General features: G+C 41.4%; 1 protein-coding gene across 2 annotated transcripts in view; it reads left to right on the top strand.

Moving 5' to 3' along the window:
- The window catches only part of TP53BP2 (tumor protein p53 binding protein 2), a 49,846-nt gene that overhangs the window by 18,492 nt on the left and 11,106 nt on the right, over window positions 1–20,248 (top strand). Inside the window, exons 3-13 of one of the 2 annotated variants that reach the window (XM_080938557.1) lie at window positions 1,823–1,936; window positions 5,368–5,450; window positions 6,876–6,977; window positions 10,781–10,955; window positions 11,461–11,642; window positions 11,984–12,148; window positions 12,478–12,706; window positions 14,084–14,173; window positions 14,496–14,575; window positions 15,913–16,375; window positions 18,053–18,831. In XM_080938557.1, the coding sequence (XP_080794683.1) occupies window positions 1,823–1,936; window positions 5,368–5,450; window positions 6,876–6,977; window positions 10,781–10,955; window positions 11,461–11,642; window positions 11,984–12,148; window positions 12,478–12,706; window positions 14,084–14,173; window positions 14,496–14,575; window positions 15,913–16,375; window positions 18,053–18,831 (2,462 nt within the window). Of the gene's footprint in view, window positions 1–1,822; window positions 1,937–5,367; window positions 5,451–6,875; window positions 6,978–10,780; window positions 10,956–11,460; window positions 11,643–11,983; window positions 12,149–12,477; window positions 12,707–14,083; window positions 14,174–14,426; window positions 14,576–15,912; window positions 16,376–18,052; window positions 18,832–20,248 lie in introns of both variants that reach the window. The other variant, XM_080938556.1, reaches the window with a different exon arrangement.

Raw genomic sequence — 20,248 nt, 5'->3', positions numbered from 1 at the left:
CTGGTCACATTGTAGTCACATTCCAGAAGCAGGTATGAATGCTTGCTAGTACTTGACCTGAATTTCCCCAGAACTGCAGAAAAAAAAAAAAAAAAAAATCAAAAAAAGAAAGCCATTCTCACCCCAAAGCTTTAAGTGTATTCTATTGCTTCACTCTCTTCTTTCCCTCCCTCCCTCCCTCCCCCCCCTCCCTCCCTCCCTCCCTCCCTCCCTCCCTCCTTTCCTCCCTCCTGCCTTTCTCATATCTTTTCTGCCTTCTTTCATTTGCTTGGAGATCATTTCTTGGATGCCAGTGCACTATATTTTGAGGGCTGCAGAGATGGGAATTTCCTGCTTACAGATTCTTCACCATGCAGGAGAAGCAGGTGTCAGTGCGCTTTTGTTACAGTGCCATGAGGACAGCAGCAGTGCTCCATTTGCCCGAGGAGAGGGTACCATGGACAAGGATGGGTGCCCGTGCCCATCCTCCCTTCGCTCCCAGGGGAGAAGTAGGGTGTCTGTTCAGAATTTTACCCCCCTTTGGGGGGGGGCACCATAAAATTTGTGTGGTTTGTGGAAAGTGGTTGTATCATCACTGTTACTCAAAGTAGAACCAGGACTGCATGTTGTTTGTTCCAACTGAGCAGATTAAGTTCAGGGTTAGGTCACAAAATTGGCTGCCGAATACCTGGCTGCCCTGTCTCTGTCCATGTTGTTTATTTAAGGCACTGAGAGATGGTGTCTTTGATTACTGATAAGTGTAGAGTTTTCATAGGCCATTTCAACATTCTTCTACCATCATATTGATGTCATTGAGAGCTCTGAGGTTATGCACCTACCTTCTTAACTAGTACATGGGGTTTTTAATTCAGCTTTCTTTCCTGAAGTAGGACATTATTAGTTAATTTTTTTCTTTGTAACTCAGGGTACATTGTTTCTGCTGAAGCTTTTCTTAGTTATTGGAGTATTTAGCTGCATCTTTTTTGTTTCTAGAAAAGTTCTGAAAGCAGGCAGCTCCAAGAGGGCCAGATTTTATCCCATGGAAATATTCTTTTGTTTGCAAATGAATAAATTTGACACTTAACATTATTTATAGACAGATAGTTTATAAATATTGAGTCTGGGAAGTTGGCACAGCGGGTAAATGTGATTGCTCCATCTAGCATGGATCTCAGTTTGCATCCCCAGCACTCATGGAACTGGGTATTGCTATGAGCTCTGTAACTCTACTGATTGGGGTACAGGGGGACAGACAAGGAGATCCCAGGGACTCACTGGACAGCCAGTTTAGTGAAAATGGCAAACATTCAAACTCAGTGAACAGACCCTTTTTTGGAAAATGGGGAGTGGTAGAGAAGACGTTTAGCTTCAGACCTCTACGTGTGTGCACATGTCTGTACCACACCCCACTCACAAAAGGAAATAACCTGTATTAAAGACTAAATTAAAATTGGAGCTTAGACCATTTAGAAAGTTATTTTTAGTTTTTTCTTCATGTTTAGGGACTCATTGGACATCAATATTAATGAGATTGGGTCTCTGGTTACATAAATTACATGAAGCTTTGAAACCCCTAGAAGTTAAATGGCATGCCTATAGATAGGAAGAAGCCACTTAGTTAGACCCTGACATCTGGCACAGACCCATTGTTTCTATTGCTTTATATTGACCTGCTTTATACTCAACGATTGTGTGGAAAATCTGTAATATATTATTTTTTTGAGTTCTGTTGATAGAAAAACTATGTGAAATACCAAGTATTTCCTGTATCTGTGACATAGAGCACATCAAGGCTATATTTGTCTTTCTTTTACCTGTAACTAATGTAATTTTTTCCTTTTAGAACGCCCAGTTGCGGATAATGAACGGATGTTTGATGTTCTTCAGCGGTTTGGAAGTCAAAGGAATGAAGTTCGCTTCTTTCTTCGTCATGAACGACCCCCTAGCAGGGACATTGGTATATAATATTCTGTGAATCCTAACTAGTGTTCGAGCTTTTTGTTTTGTGTAGTGTATTAGCTGGGGAGAGACATAGGATGAGAAGCTGGGGAACTGGTGAGAGGAAGGCAAGCTAGGACATTAGAGCACCAGGGGAGGTTTCTTAGTCTAGTCATGACTGACAGTGGAGAAAAAGAGGTGTTTGCTAGAAGAAGGCGAAGCCTGGTTGTAGTTTCCTAGTGTGGTAGGAAGGAGTCAAAGAAGTTGAAGTAGAGAGAAGAGAAATGTTTACCCAGTACAGCAAGGTCCCTGAAAATACATTTTTCCACCCTGATAGGTTCTCTTAGAGAAAAGAAGGAGTCTGGATCTCCTAACATTTAACAGGAAAGAAAGATACACTTAACTCTGGACAGTTTGTCGGGTGTAGGGTTAAGGTGTTTCTCATCTGAAAACATGTATTTTCCAGGGGTGGAGATAGATGTGTGGAAGTAATGAGGTGGGTGGGCAGGTTGAGCTGTTAGGAAGAGGAGTGCATGCGTACTGGAGCAGTAGGGTGCTGGACACATTAAGGTGATCTGATGAGAGACAGAAGCATCTTAGGGAAGGGAGGGTTTATTCTGGCTTACAGGTCAAGGGTTACACTGTGTTTGGAAGGAAGTCAAACTGGCAGGAACTTAGTCACCTCGCATCCACAGTCAGGAGCTGGAGCAGTGAACACTTGTGCTTAGGTCACTTCCCCTTTATACACAGCTCAGGTGTCAACCTAGGGGATGGGCCACTCATAGTGAGCAGTGACCTAATTTAGGCAGTTTCAAGCTTTAATTAACCTTATCAAGATGCTCTCACACTGGCACACCCAGAAGCTGGTCCATGGGTGAATCTAGATATTGCCAGATTAGTAGTTAACACCAACCACTGGCACAGGGGTAGGGTGAAGAAAGGATGGGTTTATGGGGAAAGAGTAGATTGTATCTAGTGATGAACCTCAGGAGTAGATTAACAAACAAATGTAGTGAGGGGAGTGATTAAGAAGTAGAGTGATTAAATATGAAATTTTAGATGTAGACCCTTTTCAGGTTAGACCCTGAAAATGAGCGTGATTTAGAAACAGCTTGGCCATAGAACTTAGGCCATCTCTTGAGTTTCAGATGAAGGCAGACTTGGAGGACATAAAGAATGGGATGGTAAAGTCTTTGTAACTGAGAGTTGTGGCCTGAGCTGATGAGGACAGAGGGCAGAGGTAATACAGCAAGTAGAAGCTTGTGGGCTGCTAGTGCCTTAGACCCTGCGATGGGGCTTTGCCTGTAAGGGACAAGTGAATCTGCATTCCGTCTGGGGAGTCACAGGTAGAAACAGGATCACTCTGTCTTTCTCAACATGCTGGAATTTTAAAAGGAAAGTTTAGGACGGTTTTCTTGGGAGTAAGAATATAGATAATATCTTAGTGGACAGTGTAACTTCCTAGTTTTATTATTCGATGTTACTTTAATCCAAGTATCCACAGTACCTGAACATTAGAAATGAGTAGTGTCAGGGGCCAGAATTGACTTAATTTGATAGATAAGAAGTGCTGAGAGTTAGGGTTAAGTAGCTTGTCAGGCCACACACAGAGTGGCAGAGCCAAGAGCACAAATCTGAATCATCCAGACCAGGCAACTTAGGTGTGTTTCAGTATCACTGGTGTTTGTAATTTTATTTTAAATATAGTTTTCTCCCTAAGCCTTCTTTTAAAAATACACTTTAATTGACATTTGCATCATGTTTTTATTTTGTTCTGTATTACATTGCCATATACATTCTGAGTTCTAATAAGTTGAATTTTGGTTGTCCATCTGGCAGTTCAAAAGAGTTGCTGTGTGCAGCTCTGGGCGCATTATTAAATAGTCTCCAATAGTGCATGATGCAGTCTCAGTGCATCTGTGATGTGAGAGACAAAAGGGCTTTTGCACATTGTTGCATGCATCAGTGCCACACAGGGCTTACACTGGTGTAGAGCAAGGTGACTTTCCAGTCTGCTGTAAGGGGGAGACTTGTTTTTACTCTTAATTATGTAACTGCCTATAAGTAAAAGCTAACAATATTTTCCCCTGAGACAAAAGAAAGCAATTATTTATACTGTAGAAAAATGCTTTTCTTAGAAACTATGATAAATTACTCAGGTTATTTTATTAGAGTCAAAAATAATAAATAATGCTTCTGAGGCTAGCTAGTCATAATAGCGTATTTATTTATTAACACAAAATTTGTTCTAAGTTCCCTGATAGGTAAGATAGACCTGATTCAAAGAAATGTTTGTCTTAAAAATCTCTCAAATAATTGTAATGATTGCTTTAAGTTTTGGAAAGTATGGGTATGAGTTTAACACGTTTAAAAATATTATCTTTGTTAATATTTCATATATGTATTAATTTAGATTTATTCCTTTCCTCTGTTGTGCATTGAGTAGTGCTGAGATACATAGTTTGGTTTGAAAACCTCCTTTTAGTCAAAAAGCAGAGTAGTTACTAGTTTTTAGTTAGACTTTCTCAAATCAAGAGAAATGGAAATAATTTTCATAAATTAATGAGGATATACTTTATACTTATGAATTTCCACAGAATCTCCCAGTAAATAAAATAATCAGAATACTGAATACCACAGATTCTGTTTTTAACTACTTTCTTCTTGAAATATACAGTTTTTTTACTGTTAGTAAGTAGAGGTGGACTGGTTGCATTTCGGTTCTTTTACAGAACACCTCTCCACCTTGAACTACATTGAACTAGCATCCTGATCATGCCGAGAAAGCACACTACCACTGATTTATCTCATATACCCCAGACCCCTTACTTTTTTAAAAGTGAAATTTGTTTGTTCATTATTATTTATTTAGTGTGTGTCTCTGTGTGTGTACACATGTTTACATGTGCTCATCCCATGGTGTGCATATTGTTGTGCTATAGCATGGGTGTGGGAGTCAGTTTTCTTTTTCCTTCCTTTGGGTCCATGAAGTCAAATAGCTCACTGGGCTTGGCAGCAAACACCTTATTAACCTGTCGAGATGTCACTCTTCCCCCAGCCCTCTTTTTATTTTGAGACAGGCAGGCTTTGAACCTCAGCTTCTCTTGGTTGAGCCTCCTGAGTAGCTGAGACTATATAGGTCTGTGCCAGCAGGTTCCTCTGAACCTCTTTCTCATTCCTTACTGCATGGCCCAGAACTAGGAGGAGCAATGACAGGTAAATAGTGTGAATCGCTTGGAGTCAGAGGTACAGTAACTCCCACGATTGTTGAGTGACTCAGGCAGCTTCTTAGGGAATTGGAATGTGCGCTGCCTTGATGCTATTCGCTGTTTCTTATGATTGCTGTTTATATAGATACTTGAGTATCAAACAGCAGTAAAACAGAAACATACTGCTGCATAGAACTTCTGTCAACCCTACTGTTAATGCAGTTTTTGAATCTGTATTTAGTAAGTGGACCAAGATCCCAAGATCTGGGTATAAAAAGAAATGGTGTAAAAGTTCCTGGTGAGCATCGGAGGAAGGAGAATGGAGTAAGTGCTTCTTTTTATCTTGTTCTGTGTCACAGTGATGCCTTTAAGCATTTTATCTTATCCATTGTCATTTTCTTATTCACCAGATTAATGGTGACCACCTTAAAATCTTTTTCTTTAAAAAAATTTAAATATGTAAGAAAAAGAATTATTATTTATTTCTGGGTCAGGGTTATCAGATCACCTGGAGCTGGAGTTACAGACAGTTGTGAGCTGCTTGCTATGGGTGCTAGGAATTGAACTTGAGTCTTCCAACAGAACAGTATGTGTTCTTAACCACTGAGCCATCTCTTCAGTACCTTTAAAAGCTTCTTTAAATATATTTCATAGGTATATCCCTGATCATTATGTGCCTATTACTCTAAGAAGCTAGCTGCTGAGTAAACCATAAATTTACAACAAAATACATGTTTGGCAAGTTTCAGGAAATATTTGGTTTTTTTTATTTGTTTTTATGTATAATCACTTTTAGAAAAATGGAAAATTATTTATTGTATTTATCTTGCTATTGTATATGCATTGAAGTATCTTCGAAGGTATTCTTTTCAGAGCCCATAATTTTGAATATCATTCTGAATTTTATGAGTTACCTTACTAAACTTCACAGTTAATCTTTGCCAGAGTCTCAGATATCTAGAGTACCTGTTCTCCATTGTAAGTTCTTCCTGGCTCTGTTCTTTGATGTACCGTTAGCTCTCTTACTATGCTGAGGCCAGTGCAAGGTGACAGAAGGAGCTTGGATAGCAAAATATTTCTGCGTGTAATCTAACATATAATTTCTCCAAATTGGTTACTTTCCAGAGGAAGCCTTCTGTAAGTATAGCTGAGACACAGCAGACCAATTACTACCTTACTGTGTAGCCCTGGCTGGCCTGGAGGGCCTCCTTCTTTCATCAGGCTCGTCTTGAACTTGTGGCCCTCCTCCTGCTCTGGATCTTAAGTTCTGGGATTTTCTTAGACTGTTTTTTGGGGATTGGAAAGTCACAGTGTTGCTTCAGCCCCCGAGGGATGGGGTTGTAAGCCTGCAGTGCCAGGCCCTGCCAGTGCTGACTTATATTTAAGTCTTGTTTTGACAACCGTGTTCTGGGTTTGCTGTCAATACCCTAGTGCCATGTTTATGCAGCCACAGTCTACTGTCCTAATGTAAATTAACCACAGAACAAAGTAATCATGACTATTTATGTTTCTGACGAAACTATTTAGTTAAAATTTTACAACTAATAGCTTAATTTTACAACTTAAAAGATCATTGGCCTGTGTGAGTCTGTTTTATATCTTAATAAGTCAAGTCAGTGACTATTAAAGTAAAAATTAATATCTGAATAACTTGTTTATGATTAGTTTAGATGAAACTTTTAAGTAGGCCTTTAAATGGAATCTCTGAACATAGTATAGAAGTAGCTGGTGGTGTGTTTCCATTTGTAGGTTAACAGTCCTAGGCTGGACCTGACACTTGCTGAACTCCAGGAAATGGCATCTCGCCAGCAGCAGCAGATTGAGGCCCAGCAACAAATGCTGGCTACTAAGGTAGTGTCTTCATAAACCTCATCACCTACTGCTGTTACTGTCGTCGTTGAAATTGTTCACAGTCACCCTGATTGTTAAGGCACTTACCACCCCAAGTCACCATTCGTTTTTCATTTTGAGTTAGGTATCTGTCTCTGTTATCTTTGCTGGTCTCAAACTCTTGGACCCAAGTGATCTCCTGTCTCTGGCTCCTGAATAGCTGAGATTATAGGCTCACACCACTGTGCCTGACTTAGTCTTTGGTTTTGATAAAGGCTAATTACCCTGTGCTGGGAGTCAGAGAAATGGGAGAGTTATGAAGAATACTTTGCTTTGTTCCCTGGATCTCACCCTGCTGCAGCAGGAACGACATTTACTAACACCATCACTGTCATTTTCTGCTACTTGGGTCTAGTGAAAAAGAGATGCTTTAATCACAGCCTCAGCCCTGATCTTGAGTAAGAAAAAAAAGTCCTAGGAAGCCTCAGTCACTGTAGGAACTAGTCTCATTGTCACTGCTTCTGTTGGCTCCTCAGCGTTCCAGAGTAAAGCCTTACTAGCCTTTGCCTGCCACTCAGCCTCATGGCAGTCACCCAGCTTTGCTTTCTGAGTAGTCACGGGGGTGTGTTGTGTTCCAATAAATCTTTTTTATTATGTATACAGTGTTCTGCCTGCGTGTATGCTTGCAGGCCAGAAGTGGACACGAGAGCTCATAGATGGTTGTGAGCCACCATCTGGTTGCTGGGAATTGAACCCAGGACCTCTGGAAGAGTGGCCAGTGCTCTTAACACTGAACCGTCTGTCCAGCCCCAAACAGCACATTTTAGGGACTGAGGAAATGGCTTAGTGAATAATATGCTTGTTGTTCAAGTGTGAAGACCTGAGTTTGGATATCAGAACCCATGTAAAGCTGGGTGCGGTAACTTATGTCTATGACCCCAACATTCCTACAGTGAGATACCCCTGCCGCAACTATGCACGCTGGGTAATGAGAAGAGAAAGAGAGATGGATTGATTGATTTTTAAACAAACAATCAAACAACTTGGCAAGCTTGTTTTACTTTCGGGCTTTAGCTTTCCAGCCCTTAGTCTATACACTCAGAATCCTTAACTTACCTGTCCTTTAGTGACTAGAGGCTCTAGGACGCTGGGATAGTCACATGATGACTTGACAGGTTACCCGTTAGGACTTTGAGGTAATGCTGTGAGATCTGGTAGCTATTCTTAGCATGCACTGTGCTCTTGCATATGACACTGCCCTGCATTCCCCTGCATCCATTTTGACTTGTATATAATACCCCATGCCACAGTTTCCAGTCCTGTGGTGTGGTGCTTCTCCAACTGGACCTCATCATCTAGGTCCTTTCTGAATCAGAGTTTGGAGTCTGAGGTCCTGCTTTTCTAAATCTCGAGATAAGCTCATGTGCCATCACAGTGAGTAGTGAGGTACACGTTCATATAATGAACACTCACTTATTGCAGAGTAAGTCTGTAATCTCAAGACCTTCACTTAGAAATTTCATGTTATTTATATGTTTTAGGCATATTCTGAGCTCTTTACCTTAATTGTAGATACTGTAACTGATGATTTAAAATTATAATGTAATGAAAATACATTTCAAATTGCATAAGTACAGTTTTCTAAGGTGTTACCCCCTCGGCTCTTTACAGTTTCTACTTATGGCATATATAATCTGTTACGTATTCCTCAAGGACCTACATTCTGTATTTAATCATTTCCGTAGCAGCATGTGGTTGTATTGCTCATTCCCATGTTGTAGATGAAAAGACAAATGTCTGTTCTTGTGAAGCTTTATGATATGCCCAAAATCTCATAGGAACTCATAGTTGAGCTTGGGCTCGAATCTGAATTTGAATTCATATCTTCTACATTTAACTACTTTCTTACATTACCTCCCAATTCAAATGGGCTCCTTCTTAAAATTAGCCTCTTTTTAAATGTTAGCATTTGTATGTACATGCATGTGTGTATGTGTGCATGCATGTGTGCGTGTGCTTGTGCACATATCTCTACCACAGTACAAGTGTGGAGATCAGAGGAAAACTTCTGAGAGTTGGCTCCCTTTCTATCATGTGAGTTTCAAAGATTCAACTCGGTTTCCCAGGCAAGTACTTTTACTTACTGGCCCCATATTAGCTTCCTACAGATGGCTTCTGGGGTCAGACAGACAGCTCAGATGGCCAAGGGCCTGCTGTGACAGTAGAGGAACTGAGTTTTGATCCTCAGCATGGTGTAAAAGCTGGGCACACTGGCAGCATCTGTGACAGTAGAACTGAGTGGAATGCTTATGGAGACAGGTTCAGTGAGTAACTTACCCTCTGTCTGTATAATTCCTTCCTCCCTAGGCTCAGGGGTCATACAGAAGAGGGTACAGAAAGATTTTGAGAGATAGAGACAGTGACTACAAGGAAACTTTTTTCAGACATAACAGGGTGTTTACATAGATGAACTCACTGCAGTTATTAATACATGTATAAGACCTGTGCAATCTCAAGCCAGACAAAATCCCAGCATGAAGAAAGGCATTGGACATACAATCCCTAGCTGAGGGGCTGTTGCCAATTGATAGCTTCTGGGAAAGGCAAGTCAGTTTTCTTTAAGGGTATGATCCCCTGCTAGGTTGGCCACCCTCCAGTGGAAGGCACGCATCCAGGAACACTTGAGCAGCACAAATTGTACTTGGTTTTTTAAAGTGGAACTTCTCAGCAGTTAAAAGCATGTACTGCTCTTCCAGAGAGCCCGAATTTCTGTTCCCACACTTAGGTAAGATGGCATATAACTGCCTATGACTCCAGCTTTAAGGGATCTGAATCCTCTAGCCTCTGTAGGCACCTATATTTATGTACACATACCCACACACAGATACACACATAAATAAATAAAAATAAAACCCTTTTAAAAGAAAATGGACACAAAGTTGGGTGAGTAGGTATGGGCTCTGAGAGGAATTAGAAAAGGGTTGAATGTGATCAGAATTCATTGAATAAAACTCAAAAATTTAATAGAATTTTATGAGGGGTGTCTTAGTCAGGGTTTCTATTCCTGTACAAAATATCATGACCAAGAAGCAAGTTGGGGAGGAAAAAGTTTATTCAGCTTACACCTCCACATTGCTGCTCATCACCAAAGAAAGTCAGGACTGGAACTCAAGCAGGTCAGGAAGCAGGAGCTGATGCAGAGGTCATGGAGGGATGTTACTTACTGGCTTGCTTCCCCTGGCTTGCTCAGCCTGCTTTCTTATAGAACCCAGGTCTACCAGCTCAGCGATGGCACCACTCACAATGGGATGCTTCCTCACTCCCCATCATTAGTTGAGAAAATGCCTTACAGCTGGATCTCATGGAGGCATTTCCTCAACTGTAGTTCCTTTCTCTGTGATACTCCAGCTTGTGTCAAGTTGACATAAAACCAGCCAGTACTGGGGGAAAGGTGATTAATGAAGACATCTATTGTTGACCTGTGGTCTTTCATGCCGGATTACATACACACATACATATATTATACATACAATCTGTTTTATAAGCCGGTCTTTACAAAACTGCTTCCAGGATTACTGCTTTCTTGGTGTGTAGAAACCACTTGGATTAAAAATACTGATTTCTAGGTCTTCTCTCCAAGAGCTTGTAGGGTGGGCCAAGGAGTGTGTGTTTTGGGTCCTCCCCAGGTAATTGTGGGAGAGCAGAACAGTGTTCCAGGAGTAGCAGTGTTGGTGTGCAGGCACTGGCTGAGGTTATATTGAAGATGGCAGTGTGCCTGTTTAAAAATGATAGGCCCAATACATGCTCCTGCTTCTTTTCTTTAGGAGCAACGCTTAAAGTTTTTAAAACAGCAAGATCAACGTCAACAGCAACAAGCTGCTGAGCAGGAGAAACTTAAGAGGCTCAGAGAAATAGCTGAAAGTCAGGAAGCTAAGCTCAAGAAAGTGAGGGCACTAAAGGGCCATGTGGAGCAGAAGAGGCTGAGCAACGGGAAACTCGGTATGTAACTCCTGCAGACAGTAGAGGCCACATTTGAAGTTATTTTAGCATAAGAAATCAGAGTGGCACAGGAAGTCTATATGGATTTTTAGTGAGGATAAGTTTATTTAAAGAAAATTTTTAAGAAATGATTTGCTATAATTTATATGTTACAAGCTCATCTTGAAGTTAGCATTGATTTTTTTTGTAAGATTTTAAAACTACATTTTAAAATTATACTTTTCTTAAATTTTTGACCAAGAATTTAATGAAAATATTTTTGTTTATACGGTACTTCTAGTCATTGTATTGCCATAAATAAAGTCTTCAAATGTCTGTGTCTAAACAGAAATGCAGGTGTTTTATGATGTTTGTGTTGATTTCAGTTGCTTCTAAATGTAGGTTGGAACTAGGACATTTTCAAAGAGTTTTCTACTTATTAGAAAGTTCATTACAAAGCTTGATTGTCTGGAAAGTAGTTCGTTCTTATTTTTATTTTCAACTGTGGTCATTCTCTCTGTTTTAGTGGAGGAAATTGAACAGATGAATAGCTTGTTCCAGCAGAAACAGAGGGAGCTAGTTCTGGCTGTGTCAAAAGTAGAAGAACTTACAAGGCAGCTAGAGATGCTTAAGAACGGCAGGATCGATGGCCACCATGACAACCAGTCAGCTGTGGCTGAGCTAGACCGCCTTTACAAGGAGCTGCAGGTACGCACAGCTACTTCCTAATGCAGTGGGCACTCTCCCCTAGAAACACAAACTGTCAATAGGAAGGGACCATAACTTTTGGACTTTAGCTGCTTTTCCATAAGGTGGGTGGAAGTGGGAAGCCTAAATTCCAAGAGTCCAGAATAAACTCTGGATACCCCAAACAGGAAATTTGAGGCATAACCACAGCCAGTGGTCTGGCACAGATGTCGGTTAAGTTTAAACCAGGAGGGAGCACCTTACATTTTTAGATATTATGTAAGTTAAACATGTGATTGTCTCCTGAAGGTGCTTTTCTTTCTTTCCCCTGGTATCTTTTTTCCCCTTCCTGTTTTGTTCAGTTAAGAAACAAACTGAACCAAGAGCAGAATGCCAAGCTGCAACAACAGAGGGAGTGTTTGAATAAGCGCAATTCAGAGGTGGCAGTCATGGATAAGCGAGTTAATGAGCTGAGGGACCGACTGTGGAAGAAGAAGGCAGCACTACAGCAGAAAGAAAATCTCCCGGTGAGCGAGAGGGCGAGTGGGCCTGGGGAGGGGAAGCATCATCCTCTGAATCCTTCTAGCTGTGCTCAGAGAGGACAGTGCAGTGCTGTGTCTGCCAAAGATGATCTGTTATATTCTTGGGTTTAGTTTTTACCTGTGCTGTTTACCTTTCTTCCTAACACTTGCAGCAAGGTTGTAGCAGAGTTCCATGAGGTGGTTTTGTTGGGGACAGTTTTTTATAGACTCTGTGGCTAGATTTCTGAAAGTTCTGTTTCTTGAAATTTCAGTCTTATGAATTTAGTCATCCAGTAAGACATGTAATATTAAAAGATTTGTGCTTTTTAACTAAGGTTTCACCTGATGGAAATCTTCCCCAACAAGCAGTATCTGCCCCAAGTCGTGTGGCTGCTGTAGGCCCTTATATCCAGTCATCCACTATGCCACGGATGCCCTCCAGACCTGAGCTGCTGGTGAAGCCAGCCCTGCCTGATGGTTCTGTGGTTATGCAGTCGGCAGAGGGACCAATGAAGGTGCAGACACTGCCCAATATGCGGTCTGGGGCTGCTTCTCAAAGTAAAGGTAAAGGTGGGCTCTCTCCAAATCCTTTCACAGTTAGCCTTTCCCATTCCACTGCGCTTTCCAATGTTGAGTGTTTTCAAAGTTGTTTTCACATTACCTACCTACGTTAAAATCTCAAGTCTCTTTATTATTGGCCAATAATTTTAACCTTAACCAATACAGTTTAACTCCGGATAAAATCAAAGTTATTTCAGAAATGAGCTTGCAAGATGTCTGGTGTTCACCTGTATGTCCAGCACTCTCTGCAGAGGCTGAAGCAGGAGGATTTTGTTTTGGGGACAACCTGGGACTGTATAGTAGGACATTATTTCAGAAAATAAAGTAAGCAATTCTTGTTATGAAGGCAAGTTTGGTCTGATGTTAAAGTGAGATCCTTTTATCCTGTGTGAAGAGACTTTAGACACATATCAGTGATGCCATTTTTGTACAGGTGAATCCATTCTCTCTGGAACAGTGTTAAGGATTCATGAGCTCTTATGTATGCACATTGCTTGCAGACAGATTTTAGAGTAAAGGTAAAGACCTGGGAGGGGGGAGGGGGGAGCAGAGGCTCCTGCTTTAGTTGTCCTTGTATTATGTGTAGTCAACAGGTACATGCTGAGGTGCAGTGTGCAAGTCAAACTTTCATAATGGAAGGATCAGGAAGTGCAGGGTCTCAACATTCTTACCATCCAAATAACCATTGTGTCTTCTTCTCTGTACCATTGTTATATATAAAAAAAGCCCTAATTTTAAAGTATTTGTTGTTTTGCCATAATTATTACTATGAAACATTAATAATATTAATTTTCTAAGATGAAAAACGCCATGGCAGTTGTGGGGTGTGTGTGTGTGTATGTGTGTGTGTGTGTGTGTGTGTTTTGTTGTTACTGTTTTTGAGATAGGATCTTGCTGTATATAGGCCAGGCTGGTACACAGAGATCCACCTGCCTCTGCCTCCTGAGTGCTGGGATTAAAGGCATGTGCCACCATTCCTGGCTGGCATTTGAACTTTAAATACTAGTGTAGAGAATCATAAACACCCCAAATAGTGAAAATTGGATAGGAGTTTAGAGCATTCATTTACTGATCCATCATTGAAGCATTGTTTGTAAGATCTGTTCTTCAAGCCTCAACCTGTTATATAGGAATTTGTCCTTTGGGTGATGGTCCTGCTTCCTCACACAGTGAAGAATAATGAAATAGGGCTTTTCTGGTTCTGCTAAAAGAAAAAAACAAAACCTAACATAGGTGCTTTCTAAATAAGTTTGGGAGGCTGTGTACCCAAACTGTAAAGCTGTTTTTAGAGATTAAAAGTTTTAGCAGTCAAGTGGACTAACTGAACCAGTGAAAATGTCCTTGAATGTGAGTGACTTCTGGCTGCTTTCTGTGTTCTAGGCACCAAAGCTCACCCAGCTAACCCTGATTGGAACCCTTCCAATGCCGACCTCTTACCCAGCCAAGGCTCTGGAAATGCTCTGGACCAAGGTGAGACTTACTGTGCTTCCCCTGAACATTTTGCTTTGACTCTCTAAAAGGTTTTTTTTTTTTTTTTGTTTGTTTGTTTGTTTTGTTTTTTTTTTCTAGCTAGCTCCTTTTTTAGTTTGTTAAGACCAGGAATAGTTTATTTATGAAAGTACTTGGTGGGCCTGTTTGGAGAGAGATCTAGGAGAAAGAAACAGGAATGATAAGCAGTTTTCTTCTAAACAGTCTGACTATCAAGCTGAGTTTTTGTCTTTAGTTGATGATGGGGAGATTGCTCTGAGGGAGAAAGAGAAGAAAGTGCGTCCCTTTTCCATGTTTGACACAGTGGACCAGTGTGCTGCCCCACCCTCCTTTGGTACGCTGAGGAAAAACCAGAGCAGTGAGGACATCTTGCGGGATGCTCAGGTACTTAGCACCGTCTCAGTAGCTATCAGCTAATGTGTTTCTCTAGTACATTTTTAAAGAAAAAATTTGTAAATGTTGTCTGTGAGGGAGAATAAAAGTACAGTATCTAGAACATTGGGAAATATAACGGGAGTCTGTTATTTCTGCTGTTCAGATACGATTGTACACTCCTGCCATATTGGGGATGGCTTGCATATTTACTGATGGGTCACAGGTTTTTGGGACTCTCTGAAGTGTGTAAGTACACTGAGGAAGAGTATTCTTCCAGATGTTTTATTTCTTTGAAATCTAGTAGATGAACATGGTGGCTCACAAAGGAGAGGCTGAGGTAGAAGGACTCCCTCACATTTGAAGCCAGTTTGGGGTGGGGGATTGTCTCAAAGAAAGAAAGTGCAACAGAAACCCTTGAACTCTAGAGCCAAGGCCATGTCAATGATGTAACTGGGGCCTTCAGTGACTGGAGATCTTAACTTAGGATGAATGGACCTGTGGGTGAATGCTGCAAGTTAGCGATTTTCAAGTGCATGCAACTCTGGAATTGCATGTTTTGGTGTGTTTTGGGGAGGGGGGCTTGCTTTTGCTCTGTATCTAAGGCTGGACTCAAACTTGTCCTCCATCCTTGCCAAGGGCTGGGATTACAGAAGTACACTTTTATGCTCAGTTAGAGTGTGTGACATTCTGATAATATGCTTTTCGTGTATTGATGTGTTCCGTGGATATGAAAGATGTCAGTAAAGAGTTTTGCTCAGCTAGGAAGCAAGATTAGGAGGGAGCCATGGAGTGGAGGGAGGAATTGCATTATGTCACTCTAAGTCCTTGTTAACCTGATTTTAAAATTATTTTATTATTATTTGATTTAAAGTTTTAATGATTTTTAAAATGGAAGCAATATTTTGTCTACTTTTCATGGGCATGTCTAGTGTGCAGAAAAGTATGTATGTATATATGCATGTTTATGTATCTAGGTGCATATATGTGCTCAAGGGTATGGAGGTCCAAGGTTGATGTTGGGAAGTTTCTTCAATTGCTTTTCTACCTTATTCTTTGAGGTAGGGTCTCTCAGTAAGTAGCACTCAAAAGTTTGCTGCTATGACTAGTCTAACTAGATAGCTCATAGGCTAGAATTACAGACGAGCTCCCACTCAGTGCTTACATGGGTTCTGGGAGACCAAATTCTGGTCCACTTGTTAGGTGGCAACTGCTTTAGCCCTTGAGCTAGCTGGAGACCTTAGAGATGATATTTTTATAGTATGTTCTTATATTTGTGAAGTGAGCTGACTAGAGTATTGTGTATATTTTTACATAGTGTTTTAACTGCCCTACTGTATATATTACAGACTGTAAATAAAAATGGGGCTAAAGTACCACCTCCTGTTCCTACAAAGCCAAAACAGATTAATTTGCCTTACTTTGGACAAACTACTCAGCCACCTTCTGACATGAAGCCAGATGGAAATCCTCAGCAGTTGCCAATAGCTGCTACATCCATGGGAGCTAAGCTCAAGCCTGCTGGGCCACAGGCAAGGGTGCTGCTGTCTCCAGGGGCCCCTTCAGGTGCTCAGGACCAAGTTCTGTCTCCAGCATCTAAGCAAGAAAGTCCACCTGCTGCTGCAGTCCGGCCTTTTACGCCCCAACCTTCCAAGGACACCTTCCCTCCAGCCTTTCGGAAACCCCAGACTGTGGCAGCAAGCTCCATCTATTCCATGTATACACAGCATCAGGCACCAGGAAAAAACTTCCAGCAGGCTGTGCAGAGTGCCTTGACCAAGACGCACCCCAGAGGCCCCCACTTTTCAAGTGGTAAGCTTCCATTTGTTTGTATTTTTAAGTTTGTGGTGGGGAGGGGAGTACACTTGAAGGAATAAACACATGTTCCAGTGTGCATGTGCAGGTCAGAGGGTAGCTGTTGAAAGTTAGGTTCCGCAGATAGGACTCAGGTTGTCAGACTTGCTTGGTAAGCACTTTTATATACAGTCGTCTTAAGAGCTAGCCCTTGATTTAAGGTAAGGTTCTTGCTTTCATTTTTACCTGTTTTGGGCTTAAGTCCTATGTGACGCTACTGTAGACATCAAGGTACCAAGTGTCTAGTTAGACTGGAGCTGTTGTAAGAATTTTAGCTGTGCTCTGGCTTATTGGGAGCTTCGTGTAGTGCCTTTAAGTATTACACTACAGTAGTTACTGCAGCCCTGCATCATGTCTTATTTCCATATCTACAGCTATGAGAGAATACCCCACAGAAGGCAACAGAAAAGCGAGGATTTTATTATCATTTTGGAGAAGTTGAGGCACAAACTCAAGCAACTGGTCACATTGTAGTCAGAGTCAAGAGCAGAAAGAAATAACTAAACCCACTGTGTCTGCTTGTTCTCAGATAGCTTTTTCCTGTCTTATATAGTTCAGGACCTACTACCTAGGAAACAGTGTTCTACACAGTGGGCTGGCCCTGTCTACATCAATCAACAGTCAAGAATTCCCACAGACATGCTCACAAGCCAACCTGATCTAGATAGTTCCCTGTTTGAGGCTCTTTTCTAAGATGATTTTTTAGGTTTGTGGCAAATTGACAACTAAAAACTATCCATGACAGCTGAGTTGGGGGTTGGTTCTGAAGGAGGTCACTGATGTGGAGAAACGGTCACAGAGGTCACAGAAGCCTCATCCTTAATGTGGCTTGGCTGTTCTTGGCATGTGGAGGCTGGGACAATTACATTGTCTCTGGATTCTTGAAAGCAACATTCACCTGTGTCTAATACATCCTAATGAGGATACTACCACTAAATAAATATGAAGCCATAATAAAACTAGTTTGTGTTAAACATGGATATTTGAGTTGGTTTTTGGTTTTTGTTTTCTTTTTTCTGGCTTGTTGGTTATATTAGAGGGCTAGAGCACAATTGACCACAATGTAATGGATTGAAAATGGCATTGTAGTTATGAAATAAGCATAGAATTGTGGTTTAAAGCTATCAGAATGTACTAAAGTGTCAGTGCATTGCTACCTCTTAGTCTTTCCAGTAATCCTTGGTAAATATTGCTAATAGAATAATTTGGACTTCAGATTATTTTGACATAATTTGAATGTTTCAGAGGAGTCTCTTTGGGAAAGGAAGTGGTTCTCAGGTTTGTGAGCCAAATATGATTTTTTACATTGGTCCACATTTGAGTAGTGTTTAGAGTGGGTAATACACGTGTGGACTTAATCTGTATGTGGACAGATTACCGATTTTCCCTGATGCTACAGTATGTGGTTTCCTTTTTATTTCATAGCACACAGTGCATGTTATAATCAGTGGAGATTTTGATTCAATGCAAAGATAGAAGTTCTTGCTTTGTTGTTATTTTAGAATACTAAGTGTGAAGGAAATAATGTAGTATCTATCAAGCAAAGAGAGACTTGGCTTACCATTAGCTGTGTTCTTACCAGTTTTGCTTAATTAGCACTAACCAGGGCTTTTCCTTCTTCTCTTCACCAATTAGTGTATGGCAAGCCTGTGATAGCTGCTGCCCAGAATCCACAACAGTACCCAGAGAACATTTATTCCTCTAGCCAGGGGAAGCCTGGCAGTCCAGAGCCTGAGACAGAGCACGTATCTTCAGTTCACGAGAGCCACGAAAATGAAAGGATTCCTCGACCACTCAGCCCAACGAAATTACTGCCTTTCTTATCTAACCCTTACCGAAACCAGAGTGATGCTGACTTAGAAGCCCTTCGGAAAAAGCTGTCCAATGCACCAAGGCCACTAAAGAAACGCAGCTCCATTACAGAACCAGAAGGCCCTAATGGGCCAAATATTCAGAAACTGTTGTATCAGAGGACCACCATAGCTGCCATGGAGACCATCTCAGTCCCATCATACCCATCTAAGTCACCAGGCTCAGTGACTATCAACCCAGATAGCCCAATTGAAATTCCAAACCCATATTTACATGTGGAGCCAGAGAAGGAGGTGGGCTCTTTAGTCCCTGAATCACTGTCCCCAGAGGATATGGGGAGTGCCAGTACAGAGAATAGTGACGCGCCAGCTCCTTCTCCAGGCCTTGAGTATGTGTCTGAGGGAGTCACAGACAGCAGTACGAATCTCCAAAGTAACACGGAAGAAACAAACCCAGAGGCCCCCCACTTACTTGAAGTATACCTAGAAGAATACCCCCCATACCCACCCCCTCCATACCCATCTGGGGAACCAGAGGTGTCTGAAGAAGACTCCGCACGAATGCGCCCACCTGAAATCACCGGGCAGGTGTCTCTGCCTCCTGTAAGTAATGTAGTGTCCATGTTCATCCAGGAGACTGTTCTTGGGATGCTCCTCATGGTGGCTGTATTTTTTGTTTGCCTTTTTATCTTATGATCCCTTGGCATGACGTGGGTCTCTGTAGTCTTAGGTTTTGACTGCAATGGAACTCATTCATGGTGAGATATGATTCCCAGCCCCCCGCCCTCCTTTTTTTTTTTTTTAAAGAGAGAATCTCACTCTGTTGCCCTGTATACAGGCCTTGTGCCTCTGGACTTGCTGAAATACAGACCTTTACCACCAAATCACCAATCACCCTCAGGGTAAGAGTGACAGATGTTGTAACATTTATGTGAAAACACTGCTATATTTTGGTGTGAGTTGGGTTCTTTATAGAGGAAACATTTTTGTTCTCACACCTGTACGGGCTACCACTTTTCTCTCTCACTGAAGTCACACTAGGGAGACACTGGGTTTCAAGCACCAGCTTTGCTGCGATCTGTACAGTGTTCTTTATGGGCTGTGCTGCTGCTCTCCCGGCTTTGAATTTTCTATCCGTGAGATGTTAAGATTTTATTTTTGTTTTTCATTTTATGTATATTAGTGTTTTGCCTACCTGTATAAATGTGCACTGTGTGCATGCATAGTACCCAAGGAGTCCAGAAGAGAGTGCCAGATCCCTTGGAACTGGAGTTACTGATACCTATGAGCTGCCATGTAGGTGCTGGGAATTGATCCAGGGTCTTCTGCAAGAGCAGCCAGTGCTCTTAACTGTCAAGCTGCCTCTCCAGCCCCCTAAATGTATTTTTAACGAAATAGAAGGTTGAGTCTCAAACATAAAACTGATAAAGTTTGAAGGAGGATTGGAGAGAGAACGGCAGAGGGGAGCAGGCGCTTCGGCCTTTCTTCCCCGTCAGTGTTGTCTGGAAATCACTAACAAGTACCAGTCTCTTGGTTTTCTTTTCCTCTAGAATCAAGTTCTCCTAAAATTATGTTTCTGGCTGGAAATGCCTTCTACACTTCTTCCACATATTCCAATTGTTTTGGGAGTTTATCATGTCACTTTGAGATGGGGTGGGGTGGGGATACCATGGTCTCTATAGCCTGCTTTTCTATAGCTTAGTCAGAAGTCATTTTTGTTTCCTTAAACACAAAATAGAATGTTGGGAACAGTCATTTTAAAACACAGTAAAAACCAAATGACACTTTTGAACGATATTTTAATCGGGTTTTATATGTCTGATCCCATATTTTATATATATTGTGATTCCTTCGGAAGAGTCTCTTATTTTCTTCCTAGGAAAATGACTGCTCTTTCCTTTCTGTCTTAGGTGAAGTGGATGCTGCGGTTGTATATGTTTCTTTGAAAGTGTGTGGCTAGGTGTTTGCCTTCTGAAGCATCCGAAGGCTGTTAGCACAGTCTTAGCCTCATTACATGTTT

This window comes from Micromys minutus, assembly GCF_963924665.1.
Source record: "Micromys minutus genome assembly, chromosome: 1".
Classification (NCBI taxonomy): Eukaryota; Metazoa; Chordata; class Mammalia; order Rodentia; family Muridae; genus Micromys; species Micromys minutus.
Note: the sequence above shows the minus strand (reverse complement) of the source record. Positions and strands in the feature narration are given on the sequence as shown.